The sequence below is a fragment of the Diadema antillarum genome, unplaced genomic scaffold (assembly GCF_040938485.1).
Source record: "Diadema antillarum isolate AM-2024a unplaced genomic scaffold, OU_Dant_1.0 seq00001356_RagTag, whole genome shotgun sequence".
Taxonomy (NCBI): domain Eukaryota; kingdom Metazoa; phylum Echinodermata; class Echinoidea; order Diadematoida; family Diadematidae; genus Diadema; species Diadema antillarum.
Window position 1 is genome coordinate 31,338 of NW_027272120.1, and position 13,640 is coordinate 44,977.

General features: G+C 38.6%; 1 protein-coding gene across 1 annotated transcript; it reads left to right on the plus strand.

Annotated features, from left to right (window-relative positions):
* The first annotated feature begins 3,204 nt into the window (after positions 1 to 3,204).
* LOC139708625 (sterile alpha motif domain-containing protein 9-like) lies at positions 3,205 to 8,053 on the plus strand. Its single transcript, XM_071620565.1, has 2 exons — positions 3,205 to 7,380; positions 7,892 to 8,053. The coding sequence occupies exons 1-2, from the start codon at positions 3,205 to 3,207 to the stop codon at positions 8,051 to 8,053; spliced, it is 4,338 nt and encodes a 1,445-aa protein (XP_071476666.1).
* The last annotated feature ends 5,587 nt before the right edge of the window (positions 8,054 to 13,640 follow it).

Below are 13,640 nucleotides of genomic sequence, written 5' to 3' on the forward strand. Positions count from 1 at the left end.
TGACATGTTGATACCATACTCCTGTTTTATCACTAAGCATAATATATAATTTGCAATTATGCCCAAAGTTAACGTAATGATCGACAAATGGCCTTGAAACATAGTAACAGTTTAGAGAGAACATAATTAAACTCTATAGTTTTATTCCTAATATGATATCCAAACGTATCAAAGTAATAAAAGCTGTACGTTTCGTTCAGCAGTTCTAAGACAGTTTATGCCTTGGCCATATTTCAGAAAATAACACTCAACAACACATACTATACTCAATTAATGTTTTCATGTCTGGCTTTTTCCGTTCGATGATATATCTCTCCATAGTATATTATCCGTTGCCTTTTTCTTTATACATGAACTGCTTTTATTCACAACATCTCTATCTCACATTGCGCTGTCAAAAAGAGAAGCGTAAGATGTCATTAATTACGTCATTTTTTCAATCTACAATTGCAGCAGATGGTATAAGTGCATTAATCAAAGGAGATGGAAAAGAGATCCACTTTCACGTTAAAGAAGTTGAAACCTTTCAGGTTGGAGACGTATACAACATCTCTGATACGAAATCATATAGCAGGTCAGAAGCCACGGGGGAGGATGGAAGTAACCATGGTGAGATATGTACTGACTTCGTCATTATAGTAAAGTGGTTTGCCCTCACTGTTGATTTGTTTATCTCTTTATTTGTTTTGTCATTGATGCATATAGTCTATTTGTTACTAGTTTCTCATTACACATTGCAATCGAATTCACATTGTCTCAAACTATGGTTTCTGAAGACAAGGGCAATGATGTACGTGCATTGAATGATTTGACATTAAATTTGTCCAGCACGAATCGATTAACTGCACGAAAGAGCGTACCTTAAGCACCATTGTCATGTGGGAATTTATGATTCAGAATGATGCTCAAAATTTTCCGCAATTCCTATTCCAATTCCAATAAGCTTATCACAAGTTTGCCATGTTTTCCGTAGGACAGCTGCATGGTAAGATTGTTGCATCTACCAGAAGTTCACAAACCTATGTTTCTTTGCTAAGTTTATAGTGAATATCTTTTTGAATTCCTCTCTATGCAGAAAGGGAAACACATATACAAGTAAGTGCTGACTTCCAGCATAGTGGCCCTGATGACGTCGACAGAGACATAACACGGCATGTTCAGGAAATCATCGCTAGCTTCCACAATCCACAGCAATGGCAGAAAAACATGGACTTGTGTCACAAACTTTTGTCTCTTTTCAAGAAGCAAGGGGCTTTCTTGCGTAGAACAAGATTTAGCTCCATTCATTTCTTTGTTCTGACGAAGACGAGAGCAAATTATGACAGATTTACGCGAGCGTGTTCGGACGGAACACTCTCGACGGCTCTCACGGATCTTCTGGTTACACCTGAACTCGAGGCAGCCGCTGGTGTAAAGTTGAGAGTCGGGACTCACCTGCAGGAATCTTCAGCATTACCTAACACCAAACAGACAACAGGTAATTAAATGTCTTCCGTGGACGTCGTAAAACAAATTACAACTATTAAGCCGTTTAACATCGTTGAAATGATGTCTATAAACTTGATCCTGATTTATTGGAACTTGTTTTTGTACAAGGTATTTCGAGACATAACTACGCATACACTGATGTGATATAATTATCTCGTTTACTATAACTATACATACACTGATGTGATATTATCATCTCATTTACCAGTAATTTGCACAGTTGATTGCGGTTTAGTTCACTCTTCTATCAAGTCTCATCATATTACAAGTTTACGCCAGATGTGATTGAAATTATGCGTTTGATTTTACTCTCATATGCATTGAAGCCATTTAAAACAGGAAGAAAAATTCCCGTCTAACTGTAACTGAATCAGTTACACCTCTGAGAAGCAGCGTAATGTGTGTGTGTGTGTGTGTGTGTGTGTGTGTGTGATAGATGTAAGATGGAGCTTCTGCATAAATGAATTAAGATACATGTACCTTCAATCTCAGATTTGCTCTGTTGAATGGAATTCTTCATTTTTTATTTTTTATTTTATTTTTTTTTTGGGGGGGGGGGGATAAAACGAGTGTGAACAAGCATTTGCTTATATTGTGAATCTGAGCAATTCTTATCACGGCGCCACGATTTTAAAAAAGGAGGGAGGGCAGTTTATATTGCCGGTGCAACTTCCGAGTTTCATCAGCTAACAACCGGATTATATAGCAGCTAACAAGGAAAAAACCTTGTTCGCGCTCCCACTTCAAGGCTTAATCGGCTGACACACACAAAAAAAGGAAAAGAAATCGCTCTGGTACAAATTGCAATTGGCGAAACCTTAATACATACCATTTTTTTTTTTTCTGGTGCCACTTCTTGGGTTAAAAAAAAAATGGGAGGGGGGGGGGGGGCCGAAAGTGGTTTCACGCTATATATTTCTTTAATATTGTTTTAAAAAAGGAATTATGATACATACAGTACATCAGATTCTCTGAAATGATGTAAATGTACAAAAAGTAGAGCGTCATGGGAAAGGGAATGCTAAGTGGTTTGCTTTGTTTTTCTTTGTTTATTGTTTTATCATTGAGGATACAAATAATTTTCATTGCAAGGTTTTCTGTGGGAGATTTTTTTTTTCTTCCTGTTCAGGGAAAGATATTAATTGCCCTTATCCGTTTATACTAAGATATTCGATTACACTTGCTGATGAATACATTGCAGGCGCCGCGGATTTGTGTGTGTGTGTGGGGGGGGGGGGGGGGGCTCGATCCCTCGGTACCGCGGCCTCTGCATTGACAAAAACATTTGTAAAGCTATAGAATGCCAACTACTAAAAGAAGAACATATATTTGCTGTAAGAATTTGAATATTGGTAGCGGCGAATCCAAATCATTTTTTGTTTATTCCTTTAATCTCGTTTAGTAAATAATTATACACTGCATGCTCTCACTACCTAACCGTGCATATCTTCATTACCAGCCAGCAGATAATCAATTGTACATTGTTTATTTCTTTATTTATTACTGTAATACCTTTGGAGATTCAAGATGACGGTTTATTACATCTTTGATTAAGAAAATATCACCCATGCCATGTATAGAGAATTAGAATTTGACTTACAAATTTAAGTCAGACATGGAATTCTCGATGTTTTCATCGTTTTGTTTGTTTGTTTGTTTGTTTGTTTTGCCCATTATGTAGATATAAAGGAAAAGGAGGGTCGCAGTTTGCATGCCATGACACCAAACGACGTGGCGGACTGGCTTGTACATAAGGCAGGCATTCCTGGGGAGGTGGCTGCTAGATTTCAGCTAGAGGGAGTAGATGGGGCTCTACTTTCAGAGTATAAAGAAAAACATATCAAGAAAGACTTCAACTTGCCGACAGGAATCTGGCGAAAGATCAAATACGCTCGGGAAAAGTTCCTTGGAGTGTCTTCGTCAGATTCGTCTTCAAACGAGTCAGGAGACGAAGACAGCAAGACACCAAAAAGTCCTAGAGAAGAATGTGCCGCTTTAGCCGAGGTAAACTTTGATCGCAGTCGGCATGAAGCAACTTCTTCGTCTTCGAGGCCCAAAGTAGGTGAAATGAGCCAGCCCCAAAGTGGACTGTCGAGACTTGATGGAAAAACTGATGTCAGCTCTCCTCAGACGTCTGCTTCCGAACAAAACACACCATCTAAGGAAGAACTATCGGCAGAAGAGGAGCGCGTTCGCTATCTTCTGACAGGAGATGAATCAGGAACTCTTGATATCGCGTTTCACCCTCTCCTTGTTGTAAACAAGCCTAATTTCTCTAGCTCTGACGATCATAACCTTAAATCACTTTATGAGAGGTTTGGTTTCACCTCGTTGGTGAATTGGAATGTCGTGTTTGATTGTGACTCCATGTCACTAAAGCATGGACTGTGTGCTATGGTTCAGGAGGAGAAAGAGCTAAAGTTGCTCTTACCGTCGACATTTAAGAAGGAATTATCCTTAGAAGAAGTCGAATTCAATGATGTCCCAGCCTGGATATTTACTAACGGAAGAGAAGATCTTGACGATATCGCAACCCCAAGCTTGACTTCTGAATGGAATGAGAAATATAGCGCAGATGTAGATCGTGCTGTGGACTTCTTCACAACATCTGCAATACCCAGAAACAGGGCTGTGATCATCTTCCTCCTCCTGTCTGACACGAACATCCAGATCATGAGCGACATTTTTAAGAAGTTACAGTCGTCCATGCAGGGCAAGGGTTCATTTACGTTTCTCGTAAATGATGTTAAACTCTATGAACAATGGGCCCAAGAAGTCAAGAAGTGGTTACCAAGAGAGCAGCTTGACAAGCGTAGCTACATTGTTGCAGATTGGCGTCGGATTGATGGCAACATGAGGAAACTTTTAGGAAAAACAGCTCTTGATCCAGCTTTACTTCCCAAGTCCAAGGAGCAGGCATGTATCCTCCCAGACAAAGAGCGTTCCAAATGGCAGAACATCGAAGTTCTTCTGCTAAACGAATGTGAGAACCCTGCAATGGATGAAAACAGTCCTGAATTTCAGGATTTGGTTAAATCAGAGGAGCATAACTTCTTCCATGGCAATGCTGTCTCATGGTGGAACTTCTTTCTAACAGATTCAGAAGGAAGGGAACGAGGATACAATCATGTTCTTCAACGTGATGCCAGCAAACTACTACAGAGTAAAGTAGAAACAAAACTAGAGAACAGGAAAAATGCCTCAGGTCCGTTAGTGACATTTACTGTTTTTCATCAACCAGGCTCTGGAGCTAGTACCGCGGCAAGACAAGTTATGTGGCATTACCATCGTCAAATTCGTTGTGTAACTGTCAGGAGAGCCATACAACCAACAGTTAATGAAATTGTAGAGGTACGTCGTTTTGGCTACAGTGCTGTCGAGGACATCCCCCCTGTTCTTATTCTCCTCGATGATATGGATGACAATGATGTTATTGACTTTATTGCACAACTCAAAGATGTGTACAAAAATGAAGACAGTTTGACGTGCATTATCCTTCACTGCAAGAGAACTCCAGATCCAGAGGCAATGGCAAGCTGCAATGGTGCAAACTCAGTAGTTTTGAAACACAAACTATCAAACAGAGAGCGCAAATGGTTTGAAAAAACGTTCAACGAATACGAAGAAAAATACAGTGAAAAACCAGAGAAGTTGATTGGTTTTATGGTAATGAAGGAAGAATGTAACCCAGATTACATTAGGAGAATCGTGTCCAGTATCTTGGCAGACATATCAGGAACCGAAGCTCAATTGCTCATGTACATTTCAGTCATCAGTATGTTCATGGAAAATTTCGGGATGCCAGTCTCTTGCTGTGATGAGTTTATGATTGCACACACACCAGTGGAAGGTCGAGGATCAAGGCGTCTAGTTAAGCATGTTCCATGGGAAAATCTGCTTTCAAACGCGATGCGGATTCTTCTCTTATGTACGAAAATTCATACAAAACAAGGGCTCACAAAGGTGATCAAGCTAGTCAGCCCATCCCTTGCTGAAGAACTTGTCAAACAACTTGTCGAGTGCAAAAATGAGAAAATCGGAGACGTTATCTCCGAATTCATTCACGAGTCAGGCATTCTCGATTCGAAGGCCTACATGAACACGTACATGGTCCTGAAAACCCGCGAACTTCTTGTCCGTCGCAAGATGTCAGAATTTGATTCGAAAGAGCAAAGCCGGTTTTCTCCTTTGATCACCTATCTCCTCGGAGAAGATAAGCCAAAGGCTTTCCGATTGCTGGAAGGAGCATTAGAGAAATTTCAGAGTGGAATCATCGCCCAACAACTTGCTCGCTTGCACCTTGCGGACAAAAAATTTGACAAAGCAAAATATTTTGCTAAAACGGCGATAGGCTTTCAAGAAACCAACTCGTTTTTCTTGCATACACTCGGTTTAATAATTAGCCAAGAAATGGCTACCTTCCTCAAAAACGCTGATACTCCGCTAAATGAGCAAGAGGCTGATAAACTTCTAAGCCTCCTTCAGGAAGGAATGGCTGCTTTCCAAAAATGTCAGCAGTACAGCAAGACAGAGGAAACTTTTTCCATCTTTTCTGGATACACTGGTGAGCTGCAAGTCATATTTCGCTTTCTACGGATTTTGGAGCAGAGAGATCGATCATTTTGTGCAGAAGATGGAAGGGACGTGATCAGACGCTATCTATTGACAAATGAAGAGATTCCCATGCTAAATGCCAGATGGATTGCTTGCAGAGAACAGTTGCAGGAGCTCGCAAAGAGGGCCAGTATCTCGTTTGAAAGCATCAATGATCTACTGACATGCAGTAAGAATGGGTCTGTAGCAAAGCAAGATGTAGGAAATGAGTTGCATGTCAAGAACCATAAGTTCCCACAGCTTTACGATGACCTTGTATGGTTTTTCTGTATGAGCAATGATGATGACCCTCCCATCTCAGTGAAGAATGATCAAGAATCTATGAATAAGTGGCGCAGAACACAAGTGAGATCAATGAAAGCAGACACATTTAATTCGATTTTCAAACTTGCTCAGAATGATGATGAGATGCAGTTAACCACCGTTCTGCAACTACTACATCAGAATAGACCAAAGAATGTCTTCGACCTGAAGCTATTGGTGTGTGTTCACTTTGCCCTGGCGTCCCTTGGAAAAAAACACACAGACTTCGATACGGTCTCACAGATGATTGCAGACCTGAATGATTTCGATCGCAGCTTGTATGGCGCCCTTTTTGCGTTGCTGCTGGCTTGGCCGAAGGATAGTGGCCATACCACCCAAGGCAGAAATGGAGGGATATCGACAGAGAAAGCAGTCATTAATCTACGGGAAAAATGGAACAAAATGACAGGTCAAACTTCAACAAAGCGAAACGACCGTAATGATCGTTCCCTCCCACGTCACCAACTCGTTAAACGGAGGCCCTTGACACACTTCCTTCTTGCAAAAGGAGAGGGTTTTGACAGATTCGTGCACATATTCATGTTCCATGCAACTAATTCTACCCTGGAGGAAGAAAGGTACAGATTTTGGTCACGGAAAGAAGTTGTGGAAAAGCTCATCCGGCTTGAAGGAACAATCCAAGACGCTGAGAGACTAGTATTTAGGACACCATCGAACGAGCGCATTTACATCAGAATATCACGACCTCGACCAATCCAGCCAAGCCAGGAGAAAGTGACTTTCTTTCTTGGGTTTAACTTTGCCGGCCCGGTGGCTTACGACGTCACTGAAAAGAGAAAGGAATTTGCTCCCAGTCAAGTGAGAGAAGCACCCATCCGTGAGGCCTATCCAGGATACCTCCTTGGCAACTTGTACAACCTCTATGAAAAGGAAGAGGAGATCGCCGAAAAATTACAAGACATCGATTACAAGACTCGGAAGAGGAGGAACAGACAGCAACTCACAGCTGAAGAGGTAAATCGTAAAATTTGTGCACTTAAAACGAGTTTTGGTGGTGGAACACCAGTTATTAAAGTAAAGTGGGCAGGTTAACCGTAAAGGCTGTGCCGTCATAGCGGTTTTAGATCTCTCGGTAAGCGCAAAAATCATTCACGTTCCAATTGACTTGAAAATTTCAGCCGAGCCATCATTGGTTCACATAACCAACAACAGTTTTTGGTTTAAGCCACTTGGTTTTGAAGAGGTCTGCTGAGGAATTGATTCGTGCCATTTTGTGTGTGTGTGTGTGTGTGTGTGTGTGAATTTACATCATCGAGTGTATCAAAGTATGCATTTGCGACGAACCTTATTCCCGATTTAAGTATGATGCAGACGATACAACAAATTTAGAATTTCTTGTATTTTGTGGAAAACAGCTGGTTTCCATCTTTAAGCTATCAAACTTCATACACATATTAACTAAATTGTATTTCTTTACGCGGGTTAAAGACTACTTCTGTTTCTCAATGCTACTTCCCTTTCTTAGAGGGCATTGGTGCAGTCAAAGGTTACCCTGGAAAAAGAGCTCGAGCAGATCAAGAACAAAATCCAACAGAAGACGGAGCAGAGTAGTGATGACGATGGTTTCATGCTAGTTGTCTGGAGAAGAGGAAAAGCAAGAGGGTCTACGGCCGCTTCTTATACATAACCTTCGGAGGCCAGTTTCGCAGTGAGGTATCATTACTATCGTTCTGTGATCTGTCATTCAGCTTTGCTATCCTTGATTTGGAGCTAACAATAGCAAAGAGTAGATATGGCTCTTATATTGTGTATAGTCATAGAGTTCAGAAGAGCGACAACTTGACAGAGTTCCTGAAAATCAATTTCCTCGTAATTTGTCTAATTCTGGTATGATCACATTCTTTATAATCTTAACGCGTTGAAAACGACTTTATTTTACTGTAAAACACATTTCCCATTGACACCTGCCCGAGTATACTCAGGATTCGTCTTCAGTGGTTCAATACTGTGTAATTTGACATACTTTATTTCACGCTTTCTACCAGATATATGGCAAGAAGCTAATTATCGGACTAACACAAATTAGAGAGAAGTCGACTTTGCAGTCTGAGGGGCAATTAACCATGCAGAAGACTGGGAAATTAAACAATAACATTGCTTAATCAAAGAACTTCATATTAGCGTCTTCATAAAACACAAAACGGTTCATATCTCAACATTGTTCGACTAAAATGTTAGGACAAGTGTTCCTTCTCGGAACAGGGGTAAAATACCGTCAAGGGAAATAATGTGGTACAGTGTATCTACTTAAAACTTCCATGTAAACAGAAAGCAGCAGTATTTGTGTGTGTGTGTGTGTGTGTGTTTGTGTGTGTGATTCTGAAATATAGGTAGTTGAATACCTAATGTAGATTTCTAGTGACCTACATCAACCTGCAATGCTAACTTAATGTCGGAATGTCTTCATTTTATATTGACAGATGTGAAAACTTCTCGTTCATAATAGAGTCCACAAGTGATATTTGGCCGATTTTTCTTCTGTTGTGTTTTTATTTTCGAGTCGGAAAGTTTCTTATCTTCTCACTCTCCTCTCTGTTCGTCACTGTTTTCTCGTGTACCAGTGTAAACGATAGAAACAGCTTGATGTATATCCTTTATAATTGCACTTTAAAGGGGATGGCTAGTAACTGATCACTGGGAATCAGTGGGAATGCTGGAGGATGATTGTTCCAATCCTTGTGGGATTCATTTAAGAGTTCATTATATATATATTCTTGTGTGAAAATTATTTGCTTCAGAATGGTCTCATATTCAAGTAATGTGTAGTTTAATGTTTCCAGATTAGCGTGCCTGGTCAGTGACGGGGCATTAATCTGCACATTACTAATGAGACCGTTCTGAAGCAAATAATTTTCACACAACAGTAGATATATAATGTACTCTTAAATGAATCCCACAAGGATTGGAACAATCATCCCTCAGCATTCCCACTGATTCCCACTGATCGGTTACTAGCCATCCCCTTTGATATAATATCTTGCAATATAATGTTATAATTAAAGATTTTCGTTGACGCCAGAGATTATTGGCAATTTAATGTAGGCCTATTTCATCCATCCTCGTTCAGACTTCCATAGCCAAAATTTGGCCGCTATTCTGCATGACAATAAGATAAAAGTTTGTGTATTTTTTTTTTTGTCTACCAATGCGGTGTTTATCAGTATGTGTGAATAGCTATATAAAATGCATAGTGTATCTGTTCTCTCTCCGTCTTTTGAACTGAATTGAATTGAATTGAATTGAATTGAATTGAATTGTTATTGGTAGTTCCTTAGGAAGCGATCAATGTCTACATGCAACCACGGGATGAGGAAACAATGTCTTGCCTATGGGCACAACCACTGCAGTACAGTCACGGCACTTGAACCAGAGACATCGTGATTAAGAGTGCGTGGTCTTACTGAGCCACGATGGCTCCTTATTCCTCATTACCAAATATCGCCCTCATGTGGCTGTGCATCGTTGGATTAAATTTTGTTAACTAAAGTTTACGCGAAGTAGGATATGCATTTATACAGTCTTCATATCTTTCTAGGTATGCTTCATTTCGATACCTTAATTGTGTTAAGGGACAGTTGTGATGCGTTCTATATGTAGTGTGTTTATGACACGTGGAAAGGAAATGAAAATGCTAAATGCATAACATTCAATGTCACAGATATAAGATTATTCATACTTCTCTGTGTGCAAGATATTATTGTGTGCTATATTTCTTATCTCAGCAGATAATCCATTAGATATTCAAACATCAGTGAGAAGAGAATAATGTTCAGTTGATGAAATCATGCCACTGGCAAAACAAGAAAAAAGGTGTTATGTACATAATCTCATATCCATAAGTGTTTAGAAACACCGATTGCAGCTCGTATTTTTTTTTAAAGAGGGGCTGAATTAATTTGTTTTCATTTTGATTTTTGAAAATATTGTGAACTTGTCATGTAATGAATCTTTGTCCATAATGCATGAAATTGACAAATGTTTCAAAAAGCATTTTAAAAGAGATTCAAAGGCTCGATTACGTCATAACCAGACAGCCCATGGCCTTGTGGTCAACAACTTATTTCGGGGCCTTTTATCTGATCTGAAAAGAATTTTACATATTTGAAATCATGGTATATCTGCTATTATACGTCGAAGACTGCGGCAATCTTTCATTATTTGCACTATTTTTCGGTTGAGGTCCAGGCAAGTTTATCATCAACCCTCTTTCTGCGGAATCCTCATCCTTTGTGTTTGCGTTCATTAGTCTCGGCTTTCACAAAATTGTTTCGTGTTTGTGTCGAAGATCCTTTCGGCAATATGATGTCAACATGGATTTTCACCCCAGTCGTTTTTTTTTTCGTAATTTAATGAATTTTCTCGTAACTAAGGACATGGTGACATGAGCTGAATTCCAGACGTCGACAACTTCAAATACTGCCATTTTTCCTGCAGCTTTAGAGTCGCTGTATAGATTTGTTATTTCCTCAAGGTGGTATGATCGTGTACAGTCTGCATATGACATAATTGTAATATAAAGTAGTAGTTGTAAAGTATTATTCTATTTCAAGAAAGGAAAGAAGCGCATTAGTTTCAGGGACTTTTAATCAATAAGAGCACATTGCCGATAATCTCTTGGAATGCTATGTTGCATATATGATCAGTTTCGTTACTTATATCATCGAAGCTATTGTCAGCGCATATCATTATGTGTGATTACCAGAAGCTACACTATTATAAAATATGCAGAAATACATCGATTTTCTAGGAAATTTGTTATTACAGATATTGATGCGCGCGGACTTCCTACTGTTTTGTTTTGTATATAGAATTAATGAGGTGTATTTACACTTGCTTTTATCGAGTAAGCCTTGTGTGACTGTCTTCGATGATATTTATTGATATGAACTTTAGATGTAATGTACAATTATGTGATTAGAAATATTTCAAGAAGTATTCACAGTTGATATTATTGCTTTCAAACAACTACTTTTACTTTCTGTATTTTCTTAAATCTCGAAAGAATGTTAATTCCATTCTAGGTGCAAGGTGTCTCATCACTGACTAAAGAATGAAATGTTTTATTCGTATTCTGAAATTCACGCTGAGCACTGATCCATTTATGTTGTAGGATCCTACATTATGATGATCTTATTTGCCTTGTTATTCAATCACAAGATACACTATATAACTTGCTATTATAATTGTATTGTATCATCATATTCATTTGTGTGCGAAACTTGATTCAATTCATTTCTGTATTGACTTTTGTATTCTTAATCTACGATCGGAGTTATGTACAGTTTTGTTATTACATTATAATGTAATTTTATCGAAAGTTAGGCTGTTCGAAGGCGTTTAAGTCACGTACCGGTTATTTATCTATTTTTTAATTTTTTTTTTTTGGGGGGGGGGGGGTATATGTGTGTGTGTTTGACAACATCAATTATACTTTCGATAACTGTGTGTCTTGATTTGCATGTGACATTCTTCTCTCGAATCAAGGAAAGGTGTGTGGATACACATTGCTATTGCTTAATGGGTGTGTATGGAGTGTGTGGTTAACACCCTGACAATGGTCCTAAACAATGGTTAGGGTTTGAATGCTTCATTATTTATTCATGAGAAATTCCACTATCACAACTAGTCTTTATTCAGCCTCTGGCAGTATCTATGTAAAGTCAAACGCCTGCCGATACTGTCGTTGGGTCTCGGCAGTGCTAGCTCTCCCTACTTCTGAATTACAATGAATACCTTCTGTTCTATCGTAAACATGGTGACAGGAAGCAAAGAAAATCAATTAGAGTATACACTTGTGTAAATGGAGCTTTAAATAAATCTACTGTGAAACATATCGCCCAAATGATAAATGCTGCTGAACTCTTTACCAAAAATTATTTCTTTTTATCAAAAAGCGAAAAATTTGTCAGACTATTTAATTAGTAGACAGTTGCATTTCAATGAGGAACTTTAGCTCACTTATGCTTATTTATATCCCAAATTTAGTGATATATGAAGCAAAAGTTGAAAATGATTGGTATATTGTCCAGTTATTAAACTTATTATGTATGTGTATGTTGAATCATGTTTATAGAAATAACAAATCAGTCGCCACACAACAGTGTAATGTGGAGTATGTAATGCGATATGAAAAGGGAGAGTAAAGTTGTTTGTTCTGATAATTTTTCTCTCCATCATGTACAGATGTACCAGTTTCGTGACTACGTGAGACAAATTGAGTCTATTTAACGTTGTTCTGAAAGCACCATTGAATAAAAGAGTTTACTTCGTGGCTGTTCCATTTAGTCTTGTGTAAACACGGGAACTGTCAATTCGTATAGACTCAGCTCTTAGGAATGTTCATATCACAAGAGCGTATTATCATTAATTCCACACATAATATTGTGCTACAAGCTTGACTGTGCTTATTTCATCGTGTTTTGTTTTGATGATGCGTAAACATGTGTGTATACATGTATATATGATCACATTCAAGATTTTTACATTGTATTATGTATATATGTTTTATTAAACGCATTTACCTATTGGTTTTTATCAGGATATCAATAGTACTATCAGGGAGGTGTTAGAAAAGGAGAGACAACTCTTCGTAATTAATGCAAACACATGCTTTTGTTCAAAGCGTTACAATGGGATGTCGAGCATTCCACTATACGCTTTGAAGTCATGCTCTGCACCGCTCTAGTTGCAAGGCGAAGTTCGGAGACGAAGAACGCATTTCACCTTTCGTTGAATTATACAAGCTTTATTTCCCCGTGAAATTTTAAATGAAATACTCGAATTGATTAAGAGTAGTTTAGGAAAGAATTCAATATTGTAAACATGTATTTCTAGTTTCTTCGTAATGCGCAAATTGAAATGAAATGAAAATTAGGCCATCTTGAAAACCTAATATTTTTCTATAATGAGCACATTTCCGCATGTTAGTTTTCTATCCTTTAATATGGGATATTTTGATCTTTCAAATAAAGTACTCCGCTAAAGCGTGCACCAGCGTGCTTTTAAACTATTTGCTGTTAAAATTGTCAGTTTTACACTGCATTTTGATTCGCTGCTCCAATTCAAGGTACACAAATTCATTGTTGCCATCACATTGAAAGAGAGACAGCGAAATGCAGTAGGGGCAAGTATTTCTAGATGTGAGAGCGCTAGTCCCGATTATTGATGCTCTCTTTTGTCAATTTCCACATGTAGTTATGCGCATAACTTCTCGG

Coding starts and splice junctions, on each gene's coding strand:
- LOC139708625 (XM_071620565.1), top strand. CDS start 3,205: ATGACACCAAACGACGTGGCGGACTGGCTTGTACATAAGGCAGGCATT. Junction 7,381..7,891: donor AGCAACTCACAGCTGAAGAG/GTAAATCGTAAA, acceptor TCCCTTTCTTAG/AGGGCATTGGTGCAGTCAAA.